At 37.8% G+C, this 23080-nt stretch overlaps 1 protein-coding gene across 6 annotated transcripts in view; it reads left to right on the top strand.

Moving 5' to 3' along the window:
* The window catches only part of Psen1 (presenilin 1), a 59855-nt gene that overhangs the window by 15744 nt on the left and 21031 nt on the right, over positions 1 to 23080 (top strand). For all 6 annotated transcript variants that reach the window (XM_020175159.2, XM_020175139.2, XM_074067612.1 and 3 more), the window contains 2 exons: positions 12580 to 12830; positions 15366 to 15507. In XM_020175159.2, the coding sequence (XP_020030748.1) occupies positions 12580 to 12830; positions 15366 to 15507 (393 nt within the window). The remainder of the gene's footprint in view (positions 1 to 12579; positions 12831 to 15365; positions 15508 to 23080) is intronic.

Genomic DNA, 23080 nt, shown 5'->3' with positions numbered 1-23080 from the left:
AAGCTTCATAGAATATACATTATTACCTACCTCCTCCTACTTCCTCCTCCTCCCTTTTCCCTTCCTCCTCCCTTTTTCCTTCTTCCTCCTCCCTTTTTCCTTCTTCCTCCCTTTTCCCTTCCTCCTCCCTTTTTCCTTCTTCCTCCCTCCCTCCTCTTCCCCCCTTCCTCCTCTTCTCTACCATTGCCCAGCTCAATAATAATAATAATAATAATAATAATAATAATAATTCTCCTCCTTCCTTCTCCTCCTCTTCTTCCCCTTCCTCCCCCCCATAATTATTCTTTATATAAAAGCAATTGTAAAAGAAAATTTATATAAGTCTTCTACCTTCAGCTATCAGATTTTCATTAAAATGTGTCTGGTCTTTATAAATGAAGGTCACCCGCGATAACCTATCTAGATTTCAAAACATTAATTGCAGAAAACTTTAACGAATTTTTACCAAATTATAGAATGGCAAAAATACCCTCATTGTCTAGATGATGACAGGTCACTTATTTTTGAGTGTGAGAAATCTATAAAATAAAAAACAGGGTTGGGTGTACAGGTAGAGTGTTTAAGCACACTCAAGACTCTGGATTCCATCTCTAGCAACAAAAAGAAAAGAAAAGCTAAAGAGAAGATGAATCTGCAAGATGTTTGAAATGTGGAGAAAAAAAATTCTTATAGGAGTAATCCAAATTTAAATTGAATCAGATCCACAGACTCAACCTCTTGACAGTGTTATTGTACTGTTTATAGTAATGAATTTGTTTTTGCATTTAGGTAAAAGCAAAGTGAAGAGAAAAAGAACCGAAAATCTCAGTGACCTCTAAAAGAACCTGCTAGTTTTTGCATGGCAGTAAAGTTGGAAATCTTAGACCCAGATCTTAATAATTTGTCATGAAACACAAGGCTCAAGCCTAACACACCAGCTCCATAAATGTTAAATACTATATCCAGTTGGTTATGTCAACTGTTTGGGGGATATAACAGCCTGCTCTGGCTTAATGTTTACACCTCTAACTCCAAGGAGTCACAGTTAGGGCAGGTGCCTGATGGAATTCTGCATGCTGTTGGAATCATTGACTATATGATTAGTAAGTTTTCAAGTTTTCCACTAACTCTGCCAGTCCTTTGGTTAAACTATTTTTCTAGTTCATCCTGTAGCACCAACTTAGGACCACACATTTCTGATTGTAGCAATCCGAACAATGAAGTCTTACAGGATCAGTACTGGAGGTGGGGCTCAAGTGATAGAGTGCATGCCTAGTGAGCACAAAGCCCCGAATTCAAACCCCAGTACTGCCCACACACACCCCACCCCCGCCCCAAAAAAAAATAATAAGTCTTATAGGATTGATTCTTTTTTTGGTAGTAGTGGTGCCGGGAATGGGACCTAGGGCTTCATGCCTGAGAAGTACTACTCTACCACTGAGCTACATGCCCCAGCCTAAGAATTGATTCTTTTTATAAATACTCATTTTGGATGCTTTTTTTTTTTTTTTTTTTTTTTGGCACCACTGGGGTTTGAACTCAGGGCTTTAGGCTTCAGGCTTGCTAGGCAGGTGTTCTTACTACATGAGCCACTCCTCCAGCTAAATACTCATTTTAAGTAAGTAAATAATATTCAGACCATAAATCTGCCAATACTCTAACTTTTTGGGTCATGTTAATCTTCAGTTTTCTTGCAATGAAAGTTATAATAAAGTTAGTGAGGAGCCAGAGGCTCCCACTTGTAACTGTAGCAACTTGGGATGTAGAGGTCAGCAAGATCATCAGCCTGGGCAAATAGCTCATGATACCTTATCTCGTAAACACCCAACACAAAAAAAGGGGTTGGTGGAGTGACTCAAATAGAGTCACTGCCTAGCAAGTGTGAGGCCTTGAGTTCAAACCCCAGTACCACCAAAAAAAAAAAAAAATAATAATAATAAAATTTATTAGGAAAAGAATACACTGCCAGTAGACTGAAAGCAGGTCTTTCTAGAGTGAAAATGAAAATAACCTTCAGTATGCTTTATCCATTAAATAAAATTTATAATAATAAACTTCAGAGTTTATTAAGTTTCAGTGAGGGAGAGGAAAGGGGGTAGAGGAAAAAAATGAAATGAGTAATCCACCACAAGTGCTGAACCCACTATCTAACACATGCTTCTTCAGTTATTGTCATGACTACTATGCTGCTATTATAATATTTTAATGTTATAATATTTCTATGTCCAGCATAGAAAGATGCTGATTTTTTTTTTCTTTTGGCTGTACTGGAGTTCGAGTTCAGGGCTTCACACTTGCTAGGTAGGTGCTCTACCACTTCAGCCATACCTCCAGCCCTGAATATATTATTAAGTTATAAAAGCACATTGCAGAGCATGGTTTTGAAAAATCTAAAAGTGAGTTGGGGATATAACTCAAATGGTAGAGCACCTGCCTAGCAAACTCAGGGTCCTGAGTTCAAACTCCAGTACTGCTATAAAAAAACAAACAAAAAAACCTACTTAAATTCTAAAAGTAAACCAGGCATAGGTCACTCATGCTTGTAATCCTAGCTACTTAGACATTAGAGATAAGGAGGGTCACAGTTCGAAACCAGCCCAGGCAAATAGTTAGCGAGACCCTATCTCGAAAAACCCTTCACAAAACTGGGCTGGTGGAGTAGCTCAAGGTGTAGGCCCTAAGTTCAAATCCCAGTATCAAAAAAAAAAAATCTAAAAGTGAATCTTTTGTTCACCTTGTTCATAATGTGGGCCAGAAGAGATGTAGGGAGGCACTTTTTTTGGTGGTGGGGGGAGGGTAGTAGAGTTTGAACTCAGGGCACTTGAGCCAGGCCTTCAGCCCTTTTTGCTTTAGTTAACTTTTTTTTTTTTAGTAGGGGCTCACACTTTTTGCCTAGGCCAGCCTGGACTACAGTACTCCTATTTACATTTACACCTCCCACATAGCTAGAATAACAGGCGTGCCCAGCTGTTGGTGGAAATAATGTCTTGCTAGCTTTTTACCGTGGTTGGCCTTGAAACCTCCTGATCTTTACCTCCAAAGTAGCTGAGATTACAGGCATGAGCCACTGGCACCTAGTTTACTTGCTATGTTACAAATTTTTGCTTATAACATTTCTTTTGATTAAAGAAATAAATACTAAAGAACAAAACAAAAAACCCAGGCAGGTACTATACTGTTTAAAAAATGCCTCCACACTTTTGCTGCTTGAGAAATAAGCTCCCCTTAGGGTTCACAGGCTTTGGGTGCCTGGACCTGTACTTGCATCATGTGCTGATGAACACAAGGGAGAAAGAATTAAGAAGATGCACTTCCCCTGACTTAATGCTGCAGGAACTCAGAGCCTGGCTTACTTCCCACACATTCACCCTTCCCATAGGACACTGCCCTCCCTAAAGCTTAAAACTTCATATAGCGAGTACTCCTTCCCTTTGCCACTGAATGAAATCATTTATAATGGCTGCACCCTAGTTCCTTCTTAACCTTAAAATTAGTCTTTCAGGGCAAAACTATAGAGATAGTTAAAAGAACAATAGTTAGGAAGGAGGATGGGATAAATAGAGCACAGGAGATTTTTAGAGCAATTAAATTATCCTGTATGGTAGTATAATGGTAGTTGTGTGTCATGTATAAATGAGTGAACCCATACAATGTACAGTCTCAAGAATGAGCCTGAAAAGGCTCCTGTGGACTTTGAGTAACAGTGACGTGTCAATGTCACTTCATGTAATAAATACATACTGTGGTGCAGTGATACGAATAGTGGGAGAGGCTATGAGTGTCTGTGTAGGCAATGGTATGTGGGAACTCTTGGCTCAGTTTTGCTGTCAACCTAAAACTGCTCTTGAAAAAGGGCTGGGCTAAGAGCACCTGCCTAGCAAGTATAAAACCCTAAGTTCAAACCCCAGTGCTGCTCCTCTCCCAAAAAATAAATACTTTGGAAGAAAGAAATGAACTATCACGCAAAAAACCTTTATGTTCTTATCTCTTAGAAACACATAATTTAAAAATTTTTTAAATTTCACAAGTACACTATACGCATCAATGGAATTATCTCAGTGTATTATCAGTGTATGCTAATTAAAAAATTAGCGCTAAATACTAAATTGTTTATGGTGGAAATGATAAGTCTGATATTTGCCTCAAAATAATTCTGGAAGAACAAAGTCGGTGGGAAAGTATATGAAACAAGATTAGCCATGAGTCAGTGTGGTAGATTGTTTTTCCCCAAATTGTGGGTATAATTTTACATTCATACCAGCAGTGTATGAGAGTTCTGGTTTTTCCATATCCTGTCAGTCTTAATTTTTTAGCCCTTATAGAAGGTAGTATTTCAGTGTCTTTAATTTACATTTCTCTAATAAACAATGGCGTTGAGTATCTTTTCATATGCTTATTTTTCATACTGATACCTTCTTTGGAAAAGTATCTATTCATATCGCTTACCTATTTTAAAATTGTTTTCTTATTCCTGAGTTTTGAGAGTTCTTTATATTCTAGACATAAGTTCTCTGTAATATATAATGCTTTGCAAATGTTTTCTCTGGTTTCTGGCTTGTTGTTTTAATAGTGCTTTTTTTAAACAGCAGAAGTTTTAAATATTGATGAGGTCCTTTTATGAATTTGTTCTTTTGAGGATTGTGTTTTTGGTGTTACTGTCTAAGAAATCTTAGCCTAACCCAAGTTCTCAAAAGTTGTTGCCTTCTAGAAACTTTTATGGCACACACCTATAGTCCCAGCCACTTGGGAGGCTGAGGCAGGAGGATGACTTGAGGAGCCCAGGAATTCGAGTATAGCCTAGATAGCATATCAAGAGCCAGTCTCAAAAACAGACTGAAGGTGTGGCTTAAGAAGTAGAGCACCTGCTTTGCAAACAAAGCCCTGAGTTAATCCCAGTTCCAGTCCCCCCAACAACAAAAATACTTAGGTTCATGATCTATTTTAAGTTGATTTTTTTATATAGTACAAAGTGTGGATCAAAGTTCATTTTTCTGCATATGGGTAGTCAGTATTTTAGCATCAGTTTTTTTAAAAACTGTCATTTCCAGTGACCTTTGGCAAAAGTCACTTGTCTATAAATGTGTCCATCTGTTTCTGGACTCTTACTTTGTTGCATTGGTCTGTCTGTCTTTGTACCAATACCACATTTTCATGATTACTATAACTATATTAAGTCTTGAAATCTAGCATTAGTTTGCCAACATCATTCTTCTTTTTCAAGATTGCTTTGTATATGCTAGGTCTCAGTATTTTCCTATGAATTTTATAAACATTTCTATAAAACATGAGTTGAGATTGTATTGAATCCATCGGTAAATTGGTTGGAGGGTTGGTAGAATTAACATCCTAATAGTGGGTCTGGCAATCCATGAGCATAATGTATTTCTATATTTAGGTCTTTTTAATTAAAAAATTGTGGTAGATAACATCACAAAATTTAAAGTTTGCTATCTTAATTTTTAGTGTACCATTCAGTATTGTTAACTATATTCAAACTGTTGTGTAGCATATCTCTAGAACTTTTTTATCTTGCAACTGAACATCTGCATCAATTGAACTCCCCACTCCCTCTTTTCTCTAGTTCATGTCAATTACAATTATACTTTTTATTTCTATGAGTTTCACTACTTTAGATACCTCAAATAAATGAAATCATAAGTCTTTTTGTGACTCACTTTTTTCACTTAGCATGGTGTTCTCAAGACTCCTCCATATTATAGCATTTAACAGGATTTTCTTTAGTTGGCTTTTTTAATTTGTTTTTTGCTTTTTCTTATCTTTGCAACTTGGTTTTGCTAGCTGCCCAGGCTGGCCCTAACTCCTCAAAGGATCCTCCACCTAGGCCTCCAGAGTAGCTGGGGCTACAGGCATGTAACCACCATGCAGGCTAGGATTTTCTTTATTTAGGCTGACTGATACTTTATTATATGTATGTACCACATTTTCTGTATCCATTCATTTTCACTGGTCATTTGGGCTACTTCTACCTCTTGGCCATGGTGAATAATGCTACCATGGACATAGGTTTGTAAACATTTTTTCTTGTTTTCAACTCATTTCTTCAGGATATATACTCAGAAATGGGGTTGCTGGATTTTATGCTAATTATGTGCTTTTTTTGTTGGTTGGTTAATTTGTTTGAGACAGGGTCTTGCTACGTAGCCCAGGCTGGCCTTAATTGCAATCTTACTGTTTGTTTCAGGCTCCTGAGTGCTGAGATTACAAACATGTACCACCATGCCCAGCTGTTTTGATTTTTTGAGGGACCTCCATATTGTTTCCCATAGTGGTTGCGCCATTTTGTATTCCATTCAATAATACACAAGGGTTCCAGTTTCTTCACATCATCACCAATGCTTGTTATTTCCTGGTTTTGTTTGTTTTGTCTGCAGTTCTAGGGATCTAACCTAGGGCTTCTTGAATACTAAGCAGGCACTCTATCACTGAGCTACAACTTTAGCCCCTATTTTTCTGTTTTTTTGATGGTGATACCCTAATGGACATGAGGCAAAATTTAATGTATTCTGCAGATTTGATTAACAGATATTTTCTCTGATTCTGTAGGTTGCCTTTTCACTCTGTTGAGTGTTTCCTGTGATCGCACAGTTCTTATCTTTGGTGTAGTCCCATTTGTCTACTTTTGCTTTTTGCTTTTTAATTTCTCTTAGCAATGTTATGTAATTTTCAGTGTTCAGGATATTTGGGGGCTCCAGAGACCACTCTCGGGTTTAATAATTCACAGGAAGGATTCATAGAACTTAGAAAAGCTGTTAAGCTCAGTGTTACAGTTAGTTACAATGAAAGAATACAGATCAACATGAGCAATAGAAGAATGCACATAGAGCAGAGTCCAGGGGACATCAGGCACAAGCTTCCTGCAAAGTTGTACAGGTAGTGCTTAATTCTCTTGGCAACAATATGTTATTACACATTTGGAATATTGCCAACCACAGAAGTCTTGGAGTTCAGGGTTTTTATTAGGGATGGGTCATATAGACATGGCTGTCCCTAGTTCTCTAGCTCCTTCAGAGGCCAAGCTATCGATCAGATAGACAGATCAGATTGTTAGCATAAGGTACCTGGTGTAACCTGATGCCTCTTGTAAATGAAGACTGTCTCAGTAAATAGTCAGGATAACCCGAGGATTTATAGATATCTTCTAGGAGCTAGGCAGGGCAGAGGAGTTTGAGCAACCCTGATATGCTGAGTTGATCCTTTTCCTGTTCAGCAGGCTTTCATATCTTTTCATCCTTTCTGGCTCAACTCACATGTCATTTCTATCTCTTACCATACTATCCAAAAATGGTCCCATCCCAGCCATTTACCATGTGTTTATTCCTTTGGGTACTGTCCCCTGCTATCTTGTTTATTATCTATCTCTCCCTGCTTCAAAGCTATTCATGAGATGAGGGACTTTACCTGTCTTGCTCACTGCTATATCCCTAGCATCTAGCACAGTGTCCAGCATGTAACTGGCATTCACTTTTTTTTAAATTAATTTTGTAATTAGTACATACAAACTAAAACAAATTTACCATAAGCTAAATAGAAAAATGGCAAAATGCATGGATAGTTAGTTTTAAAAGTGTTCAACCTTCCTGGTACTAAGAGGACTAAAAATTATGCTGAGATCCCTTATTTCTCCTGTCAGATTGATAGAAATCCAAGCATTTGCTAACAATTGGCAGGGGCATGGTGAAGTAGGCCATTTCTTACATTGCTGGAATCTCTAAATTGATGCAATCCATAGGGAGGGCAACTTAGCAATATATATTAGAATTTGAAATACACTCTGACCCATACTTCAGAGAATTTACCCAATTAATATGCCCACAGGCGTTAAATGACTTACACAGGCTATTCATTACAGTGTTTGTAAGGCAAAAAAAAAAAAAAAGAAAGCAAATTAAATGCCCATCATTAGAAGATTGGCAAATAAATTATGATAAATTCATATAATGGCTATGTAGCTGGTTAGAAATTTTTAGTGAGTAAGAAAAAGAATGAAGAGCTAGGTACAGTGGTGTGTCCCTGTAATTCCAGCTTCTCAAGAGGCTGTGGCAGGAGTATCATGAGTTCAGGACCAGCCTGAGCGACATAGAGACCCCCCATGTCAAGTAAAAAAAAAAAAAAAAAAAAATCTGTATTGACTTGTTAAAAAAAAAAAACTCTTAAATTATGTGGTTAAGAATGCAAAATACAGCATTATGTGGAAAGGGGGATGCATATTTCTATTTGCTTGTATGTACATAAAGAAACTTTGAAAGGATTTACTACAGCACAGTAACAGTAGGAAGCTGGAGGTTAGGAAACAAAGTAGGTTATTTAAGAATTTACATTTGAAAAGAAAGAAGAGGGAGACTTTTACTGTATACCTTTTTATGCTTTTTAACTTTGGAACCATGTTAGTGTTTTTATCTTTAAAGAAATTGTGCCTTTAAAAAAAATTAAAAATAGTGTGCAAAGTACTACAAAGAGGAGGGAGGGGGAGAGGGAAAAGAGGAGGAGAGTGAGTGTGTGTTACTGTGAGGTTACACAGTGCTCTAGTAGACGATTTTCAGCAGGGAGGGTGGGATTGGCTCAAGTTCCTTATAAACCAGAACATCCAGTACAGTCTCATGCCAGACTTAACCTAATTACACTGTTCTTATAGCCTAGCAGGAGGTCTGTGGAGCCACAGAGAGAGCACAGGTTTTGAAGCAGGAGACTAGAATTTGATTCCTGCCCCTGCTGTTTTGTGGTTGTGACATTTTGGACATTAGTTTTGTGAATAAATGAGATATGAAAGGGCTTTGTAACTTATCAAATAGTTGTTATTACTTGTATTTCAGTTTCCAGTCATCATTAGTCCACCTATCAAACTGGTCAGAATTGTATTGCTGAACACATTTTAGCTCCTTCTCTGAGAAAACAGAAATCTCTCTCAATTCTCCTGTTCCTCAGCTGCCTACACCCCTGTTCTCCAGACCTCACCTTCCTCATAACCATTCCATCCTATTGGACTTTGGTCTCTTTAGTGATTTGGGTTAAGCACAAATTATCTTTCTTGGTGTCTGTATTTATACTTTTGCCTTATGTGCTTTTGGAATAATCATTCCGTTCCTCATAGGGTTTGGGTTCTCATAAGTATTTTCTCTGTGAGGTTAAAGAATTCTTCCTGCTATCCATATTTAGGAATAGGGGTACCAAAGCCTTAGTATGACCAACTCTCTCCTTTTGTTTCCTCATTTTATCCCCTACACAGTTCTATTAGTTATCATCCCCTTGTGTATTATAATCTCTTCACCTCTGTACTTTGACCTAACACGTATGTTCAAGTCTCTAACAGCTCTGAAATAATTTTTTTGGGTTTGAGTCCCTCACCTCACCAGACTTTTTTGTTTGCTTCAAAGAATGACTGCCTTTATTTCTCAGTTTCCATTCATTTCTCAATCCATTATCATAAAAACCTTGGGGAACTTCCCACTGCTAAATTCAGTGGCTTTCCTGCTTTTATTCTACCTGTTGATGACATCTCTTTGAATTGTGCTCCTCTTTTGCTTCTGTTATGGGTTGCTGGGTATTCTTCCCGCTTCTTTTTTTATAATCTTTTTTGGTGGTACTGGGGTTTGAACTCAGGGCCTCATATTTGCTAGGCAGACACTCTACCACTTGAGCCACTCTGCCAGCCTTGGGGTTTTGTGTATGTGTATGTGTTGGGTATGTTTGAGATTTGTCTGGAGATGGCTTTGAACTTTGATACTCCTGATCTTTGCCTCCAGAATAGCTAAGATTATGGGGTTGAGCTACAATTGCCTGGCCCCTTTGTCCTGTTTTTAATTTCTCTTGCTGCTGTTTCTCCTATCTCCTCTGTTTAAGCTTGAGGGTTATGCACACTCCTCTACTTGGTCATTTTCTCACTGTGTTTTTCCTTCCGTAGCTGTTTGGATTATGTTAATGACCAACAAGTCCATACCATTCCTGTTTTCCATCTCTACCCTCTCCCTGAGGTTTTGTTCATTTTTCTGGCTGTTGACTTCGAACTCTCTTTCTGAGCTTTGACATTCCTCTTTCTAGCTGCTTTTGGATTTTCCTGCCTGGTTGCAGGTATTTCAGAATTTATTTATTTATTTATTTATGGTGGTACTGAGGTTTGAACTCAGGACCTCATGCTTGCTTGGCAGGCACTCAACCACTTGAGCCACTCTGCCAGCACTGAAGATATTTCCCCTCACTGAAGCCTGCTTATCATCTTATGTTCCCTATCTTCTGTCAGTGCCATCACTACCTAGCTTGTCCCTTATGCTAGAAACCTCAAAAGACATCCTTGGCTCCTTTCTGACCATTTACAGGTAACTTGTACCAAAACCCTGTTGATTCTAGTTTTGGAATATTTTCCTCATACATCTGGTTTTCATTGCCATTCAGTGAGATTTCTTATAAATGAGACAATCTGATTGTGTTACTTCCTCAACTTTAATAATCTTTCTGACTTCAATTGCCTACAAGATAAAGTCTGAATTCCTTAGCAGGGCAAAGTTCTTTACAACCTGTTTCTAAAACTACCTTAGGGATTTTTTTGTTTTGTTTTGTTTTTGCGGTTCTGGGGTTGAACTCAGAGCCTTATGTTTGCTACACAGGCACTCTACCATTTGCACCATGCCTCTAGTCCTACCACCTTAGGAACTTTTTAAGGACAAGGGGGTTTTTGTATGTGTGTGCTGGGGGCAGGGGAGAAATACTGGTGACCAATCAAACCCAGAGCCTCATACATGGTAAGTAAGCACTCTACCACTAAGGTGCACCCCCCAACCCTCTTTAAAACTTTATTTTGAGATAGGTTCTTGCTATGTAGCCTAAGCTGACATCGAACTCATCCTCCTGGGTGCTGGGATTACAGGTATGCACCCCCAAACCTGACTCAGAGGCTAGATCTTATTAAGTTCAATATTGCCACAGCAGAGCGTCTGGAATATTACAGCCTTTTGGTGATGGGACTGGGATTTGAACTCAGGGCTTCACACTTGCAAAGCAGGTGCTGTACTGCTTGAGCCAACTTCTAGTCCATTATACTCTGATTATTTTGGAGATGTAGTCTTAAGAACTATTTGCTTGGACTGGCCTTAAACCTTGATCCTCCTGATCTCAGCCTCCCAAGTAGCTAGGATTATAGGTGTGAACCACTGGCACTTGGCAATATGATAGGATTCTGATGGTTTCTTGTGGGTGTATTGTAAATGAAGTAGAAGAGAGCCCTCAGCCCATACTAAGGCTCTAGAAGCCCCCATGTTGTCTTGCAAATGGTAGATTAGGAAGTGATGAAGAACTTGACTTTTGGGGGTGGGCCAGCCCACTAGCTGTGGCTATTCCTTGCCTGAGCAGCAGTGATGGTGGGGTGACTAAGAATTAAAGGAAATGTACATATTATAGTCCCTGGTATGTTGGAATCATTTTACACTAATATTAAGTGTGGGATTTTTAAATGAATAATAATAACACTCTGCAGTAATAATTATACTCCGTAATCAAGGGTGATGTTATAGGAATAGCTTGTTTCAAATAATCTTCCTGAGAGAACTTTGGCTTCATCTAGTTTCATTTCACAAGCAACAGTAACTACCATTCTGTATTCATTTCCTATTCACTTATCTCCGGAAAGGCAGGGTGCTTGAGGGTTAGGGGTTTTTTTGGTTTTGGGTTTTTTTTTCCTATTACCTATTATTTTTATTATTGTTTGTTGTTACTGCCCTTGTTATTCATTTTACCCTTTAAAAAAGTGAGTTTTAAGATATGAATAGTAATACCAAAAGAGAAGTTGAACTTGAAGAATAAGAAAAAATAAACCCAAGGGTTGGGGGTGTGGCTCAGCAGTAGGTCACCTGCCTAGCATGTGGTTTTGATTCCCAAAACCACACCTATAAAAAAGGTATAAACCTGAGATAAGGACAAATGTAACAAAAATGCTATTTGGATTAAGGGTGTAAGGAAAGTAGAGTCTAAGAAAGGTTCTGATTTCATTTAGTCATTCATCAATTGTGTTTTGTTCTCATCAGAATTGTTTAAGGCTCAGTTGCTCCCTAGGAGAATTTTTTCAGTTGAACAGTTTTTTTTTAGATAATTGTAGCTTTACATGCACTTGTAAGAAATAACATAGATCCCTTGAGTTTTAAGCCCTTACTAATAATGAAAGTGCTATAGTTCCTTACATAACTGGTGTGAATTGCAGGTAGAAAGTGAAAGGATGGATGTCCTTAGTCTGCTTGCAGCTGTAGCAAATTAGAAAAGTTGGACGCGGATGTCTGTAATTAAGCTAGCCTCCAAGGACATACAGTTGTCTTAGGTGGAAAAAAGTGGAATGAGTGAGTGAGGTAAGCCAAGACCCAAGTAAGGTGGAGGACCTGAGAGTCTTCAGGAAACAACGGTAAATAATTGAGACATTTGAACTACACGCTACCTATGAGTTGGCTGTTTCTTGCCTCAAGTTTCTAGAATGCAAGTAATGACCAGTCCATTACAGTTAAATCTCAGGTCTGAGCGTTACATATTCTGGTTTTGGTATAGAATACCTTGATTCTGCTGAGAATTGTGATTTACTGACACAGTTTTCCTTGTGGTTTTTAGAATGACAGTCGAGAACGCCAGGAGTTCAATGACAGGCGGAGACTTGGGAACCCTGAGCCAATATCTAATGGCCAACCCCAGAGTAACTCACGGCAGGTGGTGGAACAAGATGAGGAAGAAGATGAGGAGCTGACATTGAAATATGGTGCCAAACATGTCATCATGCTCTTTGTCCCTGTGACCCTCTGCATGGTAGTGGTTGTGGCTACCATCAAATCAGTCAGCTTTTATACCCGGAAAGATGGACAGCTGTACGTAAGAGTATTTTGTTTTATTATGCTTTTCTTCACAGCATGATGTCATCACCTTGAAGGCCTCTGCCCTGGAAGAACATGAAGGAGTCTATCTTTTCTGATGGGAAGAAGCATTGGATAGAGCAAGGAATAATTGCTTGATCCTTTAAGTGGTAAAATGAATGCTACAGAATTGTTTTCCTGGATGGCATCATTGGATAGGGCTGAATTAACTTGGAATCAAGCAAATTAAGAGTAGTGTATCCCTCTTCAGGGCCATTGGGACTTTCATTCTTATGCTTGGAATATTCTTTCCTTTTCTAACTTTGGTGGATTACATTCCTATCATCCTTTTCATCTTGGTTTAAATGGTAAGTCCTCAAAAATAACTTCCTTCACCTCTTAACAGAATTGGATCCTTCGTAGTATTCTTTCTCATAGCAATGTATTCTTTTAAACTTGTCACAGTTTGCAAATAGTATACTTATTTACATTATTACTGCATCATTTCCTTTTTTTTTGTAGTACTGAAATTTGAACCCAGGGCCTTGCATATGCTAGGCAGATGCCCTACCTCTTGAGCCATACCTCCAGCCCTTTTTGGGTTGCTTATTTTCAAGATTGGGTCTCACTTTATGCCCTGGCCAACCTGGACCACCACCATCCTTTGTTTGTTTCTCCCACATGACTGGGATGACAGGCATGTACCACCACACCCAACCATTGGCTGAGATAGGATTTCATGACCTTCTTGGGCAGGCCTCAAACTGCAATCCTCCTGATCTCCGCCTCCAAAATAGCTAGGATTATAAGTTTGAGCCACTTCACCCTACATGATTTCTTTAATTGTCTCCAGAGTGACATATATAATAAATACTCAGAAAAAATAAAAGTTGTTAACTAAGTGGGTAATGAATAAGTAATGTAAGCTGGCATTTTCTATACTTGGGGAGCTGTCATGTGGATTCCTTGGTGCTCTTGATGTGAGCCTTGGCCTCTAAGAAGAATGCTCCAATTTAGGTGTCATTTAGTTATGTCTGTAGGACCTGGAGTTTAAGAAGAGGTTTTTTTGTTTGTTTGTGGGTTTTGTTTTTTTTTTCTTCTTTTTTTGCAGTACTGAGGTTTGAACTTAAGGCCTCTTATTTGCTAAGGAGGTACTCTGCCACTTGAGACACTCCACCAGCCCCAAAAAGAGTTTTAAGTGAGTTTTAGAATGAAAAATTGGGAAGTGTCTGAAAAACTGCATGGTGTTCTGAAAACCAAACTCTTAGCTTTTTGGGAATATGGCTAAGACACAAATAAAGGGCAGGGGTTAGAGACAATAGCCAAAGGGATTGGAGAATAAATTAAGTTATTTAACTAAGTTAGTTGCACTGTATATTATAAGATAAGGATTGGCAAGCTGCAGCCCACAGCCCAAATCTGCCTTCCGCCTGTTTTGTGAATAAGGATGACTATGTCCATTTGTTTATATTTTGCTCATTATTGCTTTCACACTACAGAGGCATATTTGAGGGGTTTCAACAGAGACCATGTGACCCACGAAGTTTAAAATATTTACCATCTGGCCCTTTGCAGAAAGGTTGTTGACCCTGTTATAGAAAGTCAAAATAGGTACACCTATTTTCTTTCTCCTGTAGAATAGTGCAAAGGTAGGCAGTCTGGATTGGGATAGTGGCTTCACATTCATCAAGGACTTCGACTCCTTCCTTCTTCAACTTCTGTCTTCCAAGTTACTTCAGGGTCCAGACTGGAGCCCCAGTCTTCCATTCAGATAGCAGGAAGCAGTCAGGGAGAAAACGGCATAGACATCTTTCTCAGCACACTTCTTTCTGAGAAGTTCCTTATACAACACATCTACTTATAAGTCATTGGGCCATTACTTAGTCTCATGACCACACCTAACTATTAGAGAGGCAGAAATAGGGCTTGGGGCATGGCTCAAATGATAGAGTGCAGTAAGCATGAAGCCCTGAGTTCAACCCCAGTACCATAAGAAATATGGGTGGATATGGGGGGAGGGGTTGGAGAGGAAGAAAAGGAGGGAACATTAGCACATGGAATAAAAGTATTTTTATGTAAGTGAGAAATAAGGGAAAGATGGGTATGTGACATTAACTCAAGACAACACCAGTTACAATCATCCTACAGATAAAGGACAATGATTGTGAGCCACATTACCTTCCACTAACTGCCACCTGTCAGCATAGGTAGTTTATGTGACAACCTGCTTATTTAACAGATTACTAATAAGCTGTCCAGAAAACATTGGATGAGGTAATTATTTCAATACAAAGCATCCACTAGATGGAGCCTAGTACCTGGTTCACATGTAAATTCATCTCCCTGTCTTAGATCTTTTATTCTGAAGCAATTATTTTAGAATGTAGTGATTTTTCTTAGGTTAAAAATTTTAGCTAAACTGATAACTCTGAGAAGGGCCTTCAAAGGCACTAATTGAATCAAAGACAACAAAATGATGGTGTTGGAGGGAGTATGTGGTTTGGAATGTCCAAACACTTACCTAGGCTTTTATATTTTGTTTTATTATAGAATCTATACCCCATTTACAGAAGACACCGAGACTGTGGGCCAGAGAGCCCTGCACTCAATTCTGAATGCTGCCATCATGATCAGTGTCATCGTCGTCATGACTATCCTCCTGGTGGTTCTTTATAAATACAGGTGCTATAAGGTGAGCATGAGACACAGCTTCGTGTTCTGCCTTGTTCTGTTTATGACTGGGTTTTCTTATTACATACCTTATTGTGATCTAGTAAAGAAAAAAGCTCTTATATTTTAGACTAAGTTAATTTTTAGTTATCTTCCCCCTTATTGTGGAATATTTTTAAAATATAAAAAGGCATAAATAGAAAGTGAATCATGTAATATCTAGTTTTAATATCCATTGTAAGTATACTTGTGACATTCCAAATGGATATACCCTAAGTCCTTTTGTGTATCCCCTCATTTACAAATAGCACTATAGGATATAATTATGCCTATAAAGCAACCTTGAGATGCTGGTGTTAAATTCATAAGTGACTGACCATATCTTGTTTCTAAACTGGTAGCCATATACTCTTTCTCGTACTGTAGTACTACTTTTCTAGGGAAGTAGGAAGAAGGGATAGGGAAGTTGTGCAGGAAAGACACAGGCCCAACCCTCCCAGTCTCTCCTCCCCTAGTTCTCTTTCTCACAGTGACTCACTTCTGAATTTCAACCACCTGGGACATGTTTCAGACTCAAGCCTCAGAAAAACAAATTATTACAAGTCATGGACCTTTAAGGTCATTCTCAAATAAATAGAAATTGTAAATGTTAACAAATATTGGCATATTCATTATTTTCTTCTAGTATTTTTCTGTATATTTTTAACATGGCTAATATGTATAATCAGTATGTATCTTTCTTAAGTTTGGCCTAAGCATTTTTACATATTATAAATTCATAGAAAATGTTTTTATGGCTACATATTTGACTAAATTAACAAATTGTAATTTATGTCTTCTGATTTCTCTGGTGTTAGACATTTAGGTTATCTCTAATTACTCACTGTTATTAAAAAAAAATGTCTGTATGCATAGAACTTTTCCAATTATATCCTTAGTGTAAAATCCTACACTTTGAATTTCTGGGGCAATTTAACTACATGTTTTTACTCTCTTAGTATGCAAAATTCCTTTTCAAAAATGTTATATCCATTTGTTCTTGACACCAGTAGAGAATGACAGCGTCTATCTTACCCACCTTCACCAGCATTAAATTTTTATTTTGTTATTTATTTTATTTTTTACTGGGGTTTGAACTTGGAGCCTCATGGTTGTTCTACAGGCACCTCTACCTCTTTTTTTGTTTTTTGTGGTTTTTTTACTCTTTTTCCTTTAGTGTTGGGTGAGGGTACATTGTGGCATTTACACAGGTTCTTAGAAGGTATCAAATATATCATACATGAATTCACCTCTTCTACCATTTTCCTTCATTCCCTCCCTCCCTCAGTTCCTGGAGTGGTTTCAGCAGGTACCATTTTTGCATTTACATATATATGTACACATTTTTTGTACTGTATTCATCTTCCTGCCCCCTTTCTCCAACACTTCCCCACTCCCACTGGTGCCAGCCCTGCATTCTTACCTCTTGTACCACTCCACAGCCCTTTTTTGTGGTGGGTTTTTTTCAGATAGGGTCTTGGGAACTATTTGCCTGGGGCTGACTTTAAACTGCAATCCTTCTAATCTCTGCCTACTGAATAGTTAGGATCACAGGCCTGAGCCACCTGTACTTGGCAGCATTGAATTTAAAAAAAAAAAAAAACTATGCTAATTTTTTATAGGCAAAAATGTCTTAATTTGCATTTAGTTGATTACTGGTTATGCTTGTAAAATTATAAAGTTGTAAAATTATAACGTTTAGCCTTGCTTGTTGATCTTTAAATGAATGGAAATTTTAACCTAAGTGATGGCCATCTGCGGTCTGACATTATAAGATGGTGACCATTGAAGACAAAAGGTATGTGTAGTGGTAACAGGTCACCATCAATATTCAGAAAGCCAAAGAGCAAAAAATTTAAGCCCACCCCCTACTTTGAATATGCTCTCTTAATTTTCTTTTTTCTTTTTTTTTTTTTTTTTTTTTTTTTTTGCAGTATTAGGGCTTGAACTCAGAGCCTACCCCTTGAGCCACTCCACCAGCCCTTTTTTGTAATGGGTTTTTTTGAGATTTGATTCAGCTGGCTTTGAACCATGATACTCCTCATCTCTTGCTTTCTGAGTAGCTAGGATTACAGGCATGAGCCACTGGCTCACCACCTTTTCTTGTTTTTCTTTATCCTTCTTTCACCATCTATATATTTTGTCTGTGTGCAAGTATTTACATATCAATTCAATTTCTGTACTTCATTATACTCACTTTGACTTTAATCTGAATCATATGCTACCTTTGATTTTTTTTGTTTCCTTTTCAGATTTTGTTAGGGGATAGAATTACGTGTTTCCTTTCTTATAATCTAGAATTTGCTTCCAGATTTCCTGCTTTTCTTTTTCAAAATATCTGTGTGGTTGGATACATGGAGCTGTGGACTCAGAGCTCTGAGTTCTTTTTAGTAATCTTAGGAAATTACTTCATTTCTGTGTGCTTTTGCATTTTCACATGTAAAAGAGAAAGTACCTTCTCTAAGTACTTCTCCTTTTCTCTGCTTTAAGCATGAATGGGTTTTCCTAACCCATGTAGAGGATAATACAACAAACTTAAATTTGAGCCCACAATTTGGCCTGGATTGGCACACGGCCATTATTTAGAACTGAAATCCAGTCCTCAGCTCCCTGAAAAGTGGCTTCTCTCTTCATGTCTGCATGAAAAGTGCTCATCTTGTGGTTGCCAGTATTTTCCTTCGTCATACCTTTTGAACCTAACTTCTCTGGACCTTCTGCCATTGCTTATTGATCACCCTCTTTTGCTTAACATGCTTGCTGGCTTGCTTTTCTCCCTCCCTCAGTCCTCTTTCCAAATTCTTCTAAAGCTCATCAATCCTGAGACCCAGATGAATTGTTTCTCCCATTGCTTCTTAGCAAATTATGTTTCATTTCATGGCTTAAGTTTGCGTCCTCAAATACAACTTTTAATTCAGCATTTTTAGCCTAGCAGTCTCTGCTTACTAGGCCCATAGTTGGTGGTTTTATCCCCTTTGCATATCAATTCTACTAAGATACCTGCTAGCACATAAATTGAGCTAATTATCTTTTCTGCCAGTCAGTTATCCTCAGTAGGTCTGCTATTCTAGGGCCTTGTAGCTTTTAATTTTGTAATCATTACCATCTGTTATCTCCTTTATTACCCTTAACTAGTTAATTAGTTACTTTTGCTAGTTCCTTCTATTTGCCACTTCTGAGGCCTGCCCTTTCTGCATGATTCCCATAGCTTGACTTCTTAGCTGATCTTCTAAACTTTGCCCTCTTCCTTTCAAATACCACAAAAACAAAGACATGTATCTTACTTTTTTTTTTTAAAAAAAAACTCAGAGCTTCCTGTTCGCAAAGCAGGCGCTCTACCATGTGAGCCATGCCTCCAGTCCTGTGTCTTAACTTTTTTAACTAGTAAAAGTAGGACATGTTCACTGTTAAATTTGAAAACATTTAAAAAATTCCAAACAAGTATACCTGTATTTACCAGAGCAATCTTCACCAGTCCTGTTCCCTAGCTGTAACCCGTGTTTAATGGTTTGATATATCTTTTTTATTTTTGCCTTTTACTTGTATACTAATCCATTTAAAATATGTACTTTTTCAGGAACAGTAATTGAAAATTAGGCATATTAAACCTACTATTTTATAATATATAATACTCCCCTCCTTCGCATTTTCTTCTTTCACATGTTCTGTGTCTAATAATTTCAACATCTGAAGCTTTTGGCAAATATAATTCTGTTGTTGTTTACCCATGGTGATTCATTTCCTTGAGTATTTTATGATCATTTGAATTTATATTTGCAAAGATATGTTTTTGGAAATTCTGAGACCTGTGTTTTGCATGGACACTATAACCTAAATTTCTGAGTTATTACAGATTGACATATACCCAAAACTATCTGATAAGTTAGTTACTTCAGTACCTCCTTCCCCTCTGATTCCTATTTTTTCTCCTGTTTTTTTAGGGAGAGAGAAAGGGTTCTAAGAATTTTCCTCTTTGTGACTTCAAACTGTATTTTAAAATATATTTAAAATTTTTATACAGTATTAATGTTTCATAGGGAGAGGGTTTTTAGGATTTGATCTTTTTTATCACTAGAAATAGAGATCTTTTTTAATTTAGTGGTTCTAAGTTTATCATATAAAGTTAAAATCTATAATTGTGGATTAAAGAACACTTCTTGGGGCTCCATCATACTTTTCTGAATAGATTATTCACCTTTGTACACACAAAACATGGTTTCTGTGTCCTCTCCATGCTCTGCTGTTCACCACTATGTTGCTTGTGTAGAATGTTCTCTTTTTCTCTGCTCTGCAGTTACCCATATTCCTCCAGCCCTAGTGCTATCTTCTTACCTTCTTACCCCTGTGCTGATTTCCTGTCAGCTCTGTTGCCCTTTCTTTCTTCAGCAATGGGAGTACAAATAAGAGTGGCAGTTTTGTTTATTTGCTAACAGAGTTTTTTCTTTTAGTGTTGAGTTTGCTTATTTTCGTTTTGACTGTTTTAATGTTTTTTGGGGGTTCTGTTATTTTTCACTAAAAGGGACTGTGTATGCTGTAAATGTTTTCTTTGTAATTCCCCACAAGGTCATTGCACACATTGAATCTGCATGTACCAAGTGATTCTAACTCCCGCGAGGACTGGTTAGATGGATTGGAAGGTGCACTTAGGGTGGAATAATATAGACTCATTGTTAAAAGTGATTGAATTTTATATTTCTGTCTTTCTTGCTAGTTTTATGGTTAGCTATAGTCTTTTGGTACTTGGAGAATTAATGGTAAAAATGAAAATGCAGAAAGAGCTAAGGATGAGATGTCCCACAGAGGCTTCATAGCACCAACTAAAATTTCTAATCTATCTTAAGAGTGGTAAGAGTGGGCACACTTTATTACTACCTGTTTTAGGGGAAGTATTTAACCTTTAATCTTGCATCATTAAGTATGATGTAGACTTCAGGCAGTTTTGTTTTGGTTTGGGTTTTTTGGTTTTTGTTTTTATTTGTTTTTGTAGATATCCTTTGTTAGATTTAGGAAATACGTTTTTATTTCTAGCTGAGCACTCATACCAGTGGGTGTTAAGTTTTGTAAAATAATTCCTCTGTATCACATGATTTTGTGGGGATTTTTTTACCATTAATATAGTGAATTAAATTGATTATTTTTGAAGATTACCTCAGCCAGGATAAATCCCATTTTGTCTGGTGTCTTCTTTATATATTGCTAGGTTGTTGCGTTTGTGAGGATTTTACATCTGTCTTCATAAGGAATATCAGCCTGTGATTTCTCATATTGTGTTTGAATAGTTTTTATATCAGGGTAATGCTGGTCTCAAAATGGGTTGAGAAGTCTGTTTCCTCCTATTCTGTTTTTCTGTTTTCTAGAGCTGTTTCTTCTTTAAATGTTTGTCCAGTTTGCCTGTGCTTTTGGAGTTTTCACTTTTAGGAAGATATTAAATGACAAATCCAATTTCTTTCTTTTTTTTTTTTTTTGGCAGGAGTGGGGCTTGAACTCAGGACTTCCCAAAGCAGGCACTCTGCCATTTGAGCCACACTTCCAGTCCATTTTGCTCTGGTGATTTTTAGAGATGGGATCTCTTCAAGTAGTTGCCCAGGCTGGCCTCAAACTGAAATCCTCCTGATTCCAGGCTCCTGGCTAAATCCATTTTCTTTATGGATCTGTTCAGTGTATATGTTTTATCTCAACTTCTTGGTCTACTTAAGAATCCATATATTTTTAAGTGAAATGTAAAAGCATTACCATTGGGGCTGGGATGTGGCTCGAGTGGTAGAACACCTGCCTAGCAAAGCCCACCTTCAAACTCTTAAAAAAAAAAAAAAAGTACCATTGTATACCTCCCCTCTCCCCTTTATGTTATAGTTATCTCATATTAAATTTACATACATTAAAAAACTTATCAGGAAACATAATTTTCATCAAGCATATTTTAAAGATACATTAATGACTGGGCACGTAGCTCAGTGATAGAATGCAAGCTTAACATGTGTGAGGCCTTGGGTTCAATCCCTAGCACCCAGGAAACCAACAAACAAAACAAAAAGACTGTATTAAGGGAATAATCTGTTTCCTTTACCATTTTTTTTTTGTTGTTTTTCCTTCATTCTTGATTTTCTAAATTTCCTTCTAGTACTTGCTGTCTGAACAATTTCCCTTAGTAAGTCTTTGGTTCTTTTCTTTCAGCATTTTAAAAACAGGATTCTTAAAACAAAAAGAAAAAAAAAAACAGTATGCAATCCCCAGCACTATCAAAAAAAGTATTTCTAGCTTCCATGGTTTTCTCATGAAAATCAATCATTTAAATTATCCTCTCTCTCATAAATAATGTGTCTGTTCACTTTTTTTTTTGGCAATATGGGGGTTTTAACTCAGGGCCTCACACTTTGTAGACAGGCACTCTACTACTTGAGCCACTCCACCAGTCGCATTTATGTTTTTGGGTTTTTTTTTTTATTATTACTTTTCCTACTCTGAGATTAGTGTATTTTCTTCATTTCAAGAGTGTTTGCAGGACTGAGGTGTGGCTCAAGTGGGAGAGCAAGCATGAGACCCTGAGTTCAAACCCCAGTATCACTTTTTTTTAAAAAAAGAGTTAGCCTTATTTCTTAGAGCATTTTTTGTAATACTGACTTTAAAGACTTAGAATACTAACACCTGTGTCATCTTGGCATTCATGTTTATTGAGTCTTTTTTCATGAAAATTGAGATTTTTCTACTTTTATTTTTTTTTTTTTTGCATGAAAAGAAATTTTTTTTTCTACTTTTATATGCCAAGTAATTTGGATTATATCTGGGTCATTTCAAATATTATATTTTAAACTCTGGTCAACCTTAAACCATAAGGAGAATGTTGTTATTGTCTTGTTGGCTAGTTGATGTGGTTGTGTTAGGCCACAAGTTCCAACCAGCATTCTGTGGGCTGTGGTTACAGTGTCATTTCAATTTTCCAAGCCTTTGGATTGCATCTCAGATCTGGCCTACATGTGTGTCACCCAGTCACCAGCTGGGATTTGAATGGTGTTCCAACTGTAATTCAGTTGCTAGTCCAAATGCTCTTGGGGGCATATGTGTATCTATCTACACATGATCACTGTGGAGGTGAGCTCACGAGCTCATGAGTTCATGAACAGATTTAAGAGGTTGTTTTCATGAGCTCCTCCTTTCCTGTGATCTCTCTGTTACTTTCTGGTTTCTGTAGGCTTCCTTATTCCATTCCTACAACCAGAAAACTAGGGTGTGTTTTCCTACTGTCAAGGCCAAGAGGTGGGTAGGTCAGAGAGAGAAATCAAGGGCCATTGGCCCCACTCTTTGGACGCTAGGGATTTTCACAGCTCTCTTGGTTTTAGGAGACTCATTCCTACTCCTTAGGCCAGAACTATACTTCTGGAGCTCCCATTGTCTTGCTAATGCCGGCTCTGATGGAGGGAAAAAAGTCGTGAACTTACTGCTGATGTGGTGGATCTTTCGGTTTCTCAGCCCACCTGTCTCTGCCTCTTGGTTTTCAGCTGGCTGCGGCATGCTTTTATCTGGGTTTGTAGCTGCACTCAGTGGGAGAGACGGGGTGTAAT

The sequence above is a fragment of the Castor canadensis genome, chromosome 3 (assembly GCF_047511655.1).
Source record: "Castor canadensis chromosome 3, mCasCan1.hap1v2, whole genome shotgun sequence".
In the NCBI taxonomy this organism is placed as follows: domain Eukaryota; kingdom Metazoa; phylum Chordata; class Mammalia; order Rodentia; family Castoridae; genus Castor; species Castor canadensis.
This window is presented reverse-complemented; position numbering and strand designations above follow the sequence as displayed.